Source organism: Belonocnema kinseyi, chromosome 1, assembly GCF_010883055.1.
Source record: "Belonocnema kinseyi isolate 2016_QV_RU_SX_M_011 chromosome 1, B_treatae_v1, whole genome shotgun sequence".
Taxonomy (NCBI): Eukaryota; Metazoa; Arthropoda; class Insecta; order Hymenoptera; family Cynipidae; genus Belonocnema; species Belonocnema kinseyi.
The window spans coordinates 98,618,681-98,624,582 of NC_046657.1; the positions used below are offsets into that span (position 1 = coordinate 98,618,681).

General features: G+C 35.7%; 1 protein-coding gene across 2 annotated transcripts in view; it reads right to left on the reverse strand.

The window, feature by feature from the left end:
- The window catches only part of LOC117167351 (probable multidrug resistance-associated protein lethal(2)03659), a 199,681-nt gene that overhangs the window by 25,211 nt on the left and 168,568 nt on the right, over positions 1-5,902 (reverse strand). For both annotated transcript variants that reach the window (XM_033352230.1, XM_033352223.1), the window contains exons 6-8: positions 4,362-4,564; positions 2,950-4,291; positions 2,081-2,295 (exon numbers count right to left, since the gene is read on the reverse strand). In XM_033352230.1, the coding sequence (XP_033208121.1) occupies positions 2,081-2,295; positions 2,950-4,291; positions 4,362-4,564 (1,760 nt within the window). The remainder of the gene's footprint in view (positions 1-2,080; positions 2,296-2,949; positions 4,292-4,361; positions 4,565-5,902) is intronic.

The window sequence follows — 5,902 nt, forward strand, 5'->3', positions numbered from 1 at the left end:
AGAGGGAGCTCTTCTTAATATTTTGACACCAAAATCATGTCGATACACCTTACCGACTGCGAGTAAAGCCACCCACGCTTTAACTTGACAGACTGTATCAGACTGAGAAATTCTCCTAGAAAGACCCCCTTTAATAGGTAACATAGCTGGTAGTTACCTGTCTTTTTCAGATGTTGCGATAAGTCTTGTCTTCCACAAGATCTTTCATGCATCTCACTATTCTTGAATGTAACTCCAGGTACTTAAGGATCTTGACAACCAATTCATGATATGTATTACCGAATTTCTTACGGTATCAAACCAAGCCTCTATCTAAGCTATGGACAAAATGCGTCGAAACCGGATTGAGTCCTGGGTAAATTGTATACCTATTCTATAAACAGGTTTTCCCTGCAAATTGCCGACCCTCTCTTGCATTCACGTTGTTATAATATTATATTATTATAATATTGATAGATATTAATATCCTCTCTTCTCGCATGCCAGTAAATAGCTTGTTACTGGTTTTTAAGCAAGCGGCGGGACTATAGTTCTTTCATTTTATAGATCAGTACCATGCGGGACGGGTTCCTCTCCGGTTTAAGAAAGTAGTAAATATACTAGCCAAATGTTGGTGTGTACAAGTGAACCTCTTGCACCGAAAGTTGCTCATTTTATCTAGCCCTGGCGCTTAAATGTTCTTAGTTCAAGCCATACCTTTCTTTTCTTCCTCAGCAGTAATTAGTGGACACTCTACATGTGGACCTTTCACATTTTTCTTTGACAACAGTTACAAAAGAATCATATATCTAAAGCGCTTTCACTTAGGGGATACGTTTCTCTATGCACTTGCTCCAAAAAGACTTGAATCTCTTCTCTACTAGGTGAATTTTCAACGGCACATGACGTTCTTTTGAAGACCGGAAGATAGAGTAGAAAGGGTGGAATTTTACCTAACCCACTTTACCAGCCGTTTAAGGCGCTCTTTGGTAACAGTTTATGCTTGTATATTGTGTGATTTGCTTTCCTAGAGTTTCAGGCAAGTGTCTTAACTTCTGAAGTGAGTTTTTATTTGATGTAATATAGCTGAAACACGCACTGAACATTTGATTCTTATCATCTCGCCGTTTAAATTTCAAACAGAAGCTGTGCCATACGCTCGCGAGTTTTACTAAGACGTTTGAAGTTTCATTACTTCAATTTTCTTTAAACAAGGAGACCACTCTCTCGTAAAGTACACAGTTCTGAGTCAAGAGATTAACATCTTCGTGGAGCAAATCTGGGAAAGCTGTATTCGTTTTAGCTAATTTTTCCATTCTAAGAAAGGCATTTTGGTGTATTTTTTATCTTCTATTTCTCATGTTGGCATTAACAATTATCTACAAAGGTGTTCTTGGTAAAATGGGGGGTATGTTCGTTAGATGATGTTGCTCTTCTTCTTTTTGATGAAGAACTTACTATATCTTTAGGCGTAGAAGGATACTTTATCTCGTAAATAATGAGGCATTGTATGAGCATGTTCCGGGTGCATATTGACCCAACGTTCAGGTAACCTCAGCATGGATCCTCTTAAAGGCCAATTCAGACTAGCCTTTCTCAGTTGCGGTTCGCCGGTCCGGTTGGACTCTCGGGCAATCAGCGCGTACTCGGTCCCGGTTCCGGTTCGGTCCGAGCATTTAGATTTAATTCTAATTTTAACCGTGCCGTTCGCAACCGTAGCCAATGAGAGCGCTCGCTCAAGCCACGAGACCTGTCAGCTGTTCCTCGAGCTTGCTACACGTCACCCACGTCACTTTAATCTATGAACCGTGCATGCGTGAGAATGACAATCGTGTAAGCTGAATCGGCGCAGTGTGAGCTGCACCGGTCAACCGAGAACCGAACCGGACTGGCGAACTGCAACCGAGAACGGCTAGTCTGAATTGGCTTTTACGCCGGTGTGATTTCTTGCCAATAGGTAAGGATGTCCCTCCTGAGTTTGTTCAACTATTTAAAATGATGGTTTTGCGTATACCACATTCCTAAGCCTATATTTAGGACTCGCAATGAGTATTCTAGTTTTGCTTGATTTATTAGTTTATATTTCTATAATATTACTTACTTATTCCTTCCAAACGTTTGACACTGCGACTAGTTCTCCAATAAATTGTCCTAAATAAAAACAAAACTGACAGTGCGAACGAAAGTGGTATCAGCAGCCAATAATTGATAACAACAGACAAAATCATCACTCCAAAAACGCAGCTTAGCATTGATGACATATCGTTCATGGATTGAGGCAAAAACTTGTCCATCAATCCCATGTCTCTAGAGAACCTAATAAATCAAATATATTATAAATTCACTTTTTATATTACCAAGTTTATAAATTTCGTTTTAAATTTCAAATAGATTGCCTTTCAGAATGTTCAAATTTTTGAAGATCCTTTGGCCAATAAATATTACCCATAAAGTACTACAAATACACTAAATTTCATTAAAATCGAAAAGATAGCTGCCAGGATTGATATTTTGACCTGGAAAGCATCTATAAAAATGAAAATTTAGAGTCAAGCAAATTTTAGTTGGAAAATTGAATTAAAATCCAGTTAGAATCTATGCGATTTATTTAGAATAACCAGAGTTCCATTGAAGCTCCTCAAATTAAATTTTCGCTTTCTAGCATGTAGTTTTAATCGCTATTACATTTGTTGCAATTTATTCCAAACTACTGACAAAATTCATTTCTAATTATTCACCTATATTGAATTTAAATCGGTGAAGTTCAATAGAATTTTATCTTATAAAAACGAATTTATTAGATATTCCAGATTCTTTGCAATTTAGATAAATTATTCACACATATTCTGTGAAATTATTTTTGAAATTTAATCAATTATCTTAAATTTATGAAAAATGTATGCAATTGTCAATATAGTTGAATATAGTTCAAATTAAATTAGAAAAAGTAATGAATTGCACGCTCCTTACCTATTCATAATTCTTCCAGATGCATTATCATGAAAAAAAGCCATCGTAGTGCGAATAATACTCTGGAAGACAGAAGCATGAATTTTTTTCGATGACCTCATGCACATTAGAAGGAACGTAAAATGTTTAAGAAAAATCATAACAACTGTTGCGACTACTAATCCAGCGTAGGTATAAATGAACCAATAACCATCGGACCCTAAATTTCTTTCATCTGTTTTTCCTTCCAAATTATATGTCAATAAGTTATTATCATGTTCTTCCATCCAAGTCACCCAGTAAGGTAAAAAATAATCTGCACAATTGATGACAACCGGCATCAAGATAGAAAGAATAAAGACCAGAATCAAGATCCAAACACTTCCAGCTGCTTGAAAATAAGAGAGATAAACTTTTTTGGACAGGCTTCCCATCGTTCTATGTTCAACTGCACCTTCTTGTTCCTGCTCAGAAACTATATCTAGTGTCTCAAATTCTGAAGGCAACACTTTATTATCAAAATATTCCTTCTTTTCATCATAATCATCACTTTGCACGAACGAGAAAAATTCTAAGTTCGAGTGTTTCAAATCTTCGAAGGTTCCGCTCATTATAACAGAACCACTGTCAAAAACATAAGTTTGGTCTACTTTTTGAAGATACTGAAGCTGATGGGTTACTAAAATTCGAGTTTTTCCTTTTAAATATTTACAAATGCATTCTTCGAAAATGTATCTGCCCACGTGAATATCAACAGCTGAGAGTGGGTCATCAAGAAGATAAATATCAGCTTCTGCATAAACAGCTCGAGCAAGATTTATTCTTGCTCTTTGACCGCCACTCAAATTAATACCCTTTTCTCCAATCATTGTCTGATCTTTGTGAGGAAAAAGTGATAAATCCCTTTCCAGTTGGCAAACCTTAATCACTTTGTCGTATCGACTTTTGTTCAATGGTTGACCAAAGAGGATATTTTGTCTGATGCTGGATGCAAAGATCCATGGTTCTTGGCTCACATAAACTATTTTTCCATTAGTTTGAATTGTGCCACTTTCAAGAGGAAGTTCTCCTAAGATCAGATGAAGAAGACTTGTTTTTCCTGAACCAACTTGGCCAATTATTGCTGTTAGGGATCCAGCATTCGCTGAAAAATTAATGTTCTTGAGAGACTTTTCATTCGAGTCTGGATCCCATTTTGCTGATATATTTGTTAGTTGGAGATCGAATATTGTGGATTCACCACGAGGCTGAACCTTGCATACATTTTCATGGTTTTCAATATCATGATTTTGTAGTTCTTCACTGATTAGGAAGGTTCGAATTCGTTCAATGCAAGCACTTGACTGTGCAATACGTTGCAAACCTAAAAGAAAATAGAGAAAATTCAATTATTCTTGAATAGTGTTCGACATACTAAAGATAATAATACTTACTGTAAGTGAATAGTAGATTTAGACAGAATTTTAGATCATTGAAGAATGCAGTTATCATGAAAGCCTTCTCTACTGTGATTTTGTTTCCAAGTAGAATATAACTCACGATAGTGATAAAGATGCTAATTCTTGCTGTATACCAATGCACTGACAACACAGTGTTGTCCAAGAAAAGAGAATTTCTTATTATACTTATTTCTTCCCTAAGGAGAAAATATAAAGATAGGTTAATTACCTTAAAATCGGTTCATTAGATAAAAAATACAATAATGATACGACGAAGAAATCGGCAAATTAAGAAATTATACTCCTATTCATTAGCAGAACCCCTTCAATATTTCTCTAAATCTTTCTATTCTTTCTTATACGAATTTTCCCCTTCCATTTCACCTTCTATATTTTCATTCATAAAATACCTTACCCTTTTCTCTACACTTTTTAATTACTTCTTCGCTTACACATTTCATCATTTTAACCTTTGGTCTTCTTCTCCTTACGGGAAATGTTATGGAATTATGACTTTTATTCCTTCTTCTTTTATGTTATTCATTTACTTAATTTGATCAACTCAGCTATACAATGTGCCACTTCCCTTTTCAAGTAATCCCTTTCTTACACCTTATCGTCTTTTTTTATCACTCCACTTCTTATTTTTTCATTGCTTTTTGCATATCCCGCTTGTATTCCCGTGAAAGTTTATTTTTTATTCTTCGACTTCCTTTTTGATCATATGACGTTTCTCCAATTCAAACATTAGTTATCAAATTTTACAACTTTCCAAAAAATACTTCTTTTAACTATTGCTTATTTTTATATGTTGAATTATCAAAAAATCCCTTATTCTCTTAATGCATAACCCTCTTTAATACTTAGTTTATTTTGATTTTCTAGCTTCTCCTCGTACCCTTTAAGTCTGTCTACACCTTTCTTTTTTCCTCACTTTGCCATCTCCTGTAGCGTATTTACCACCGTCTTCTTCAAGATTTCTTAATAGTTTCTTTAATTATATATTCTTATTATTTTTTATGATTAGAGCATTTATGCTTTTATTCTCGGACCTTCTCTTTTTCTCCTATTCTACTCTTTTCTACTTCTTTATGAAACTAGCAATGCCTATTTAAAAATATTGCATTGAAAGCATAGGGCAAGGTTCGTTCAACTAATAAAACGTCCGCTGTTCAGGCAATCTTGCAGGGTGAGGTTCAAAAAAGTTTGAAAGATTTATGTAACTTAAGTTATAAACTAGAACCGCTCTGTAGTCACCCGCGGTTTAGCAATTCCTAGAATTGCTGGCCCACGCAGTTCCTAAGGGGGCAGAAAGAGAGAGAGAGACGGATGCGAATCTTGCTTGAAAAACATCAGTAGCGTAGTGGAAAGGCGTTGTGGGCAAGTACTCTAGAATTATCTATCTCTCCATTAAAGAGAGATTTAAAACAAATAACGGTTCAGGTGGCTCTGGCTATTTAGGTTTCGATTCCCCCAATTTAGTATTTAGGTCAGCAGGAGGCAACGCCGGAGACTGTTCCTATACCGAGTGTTGG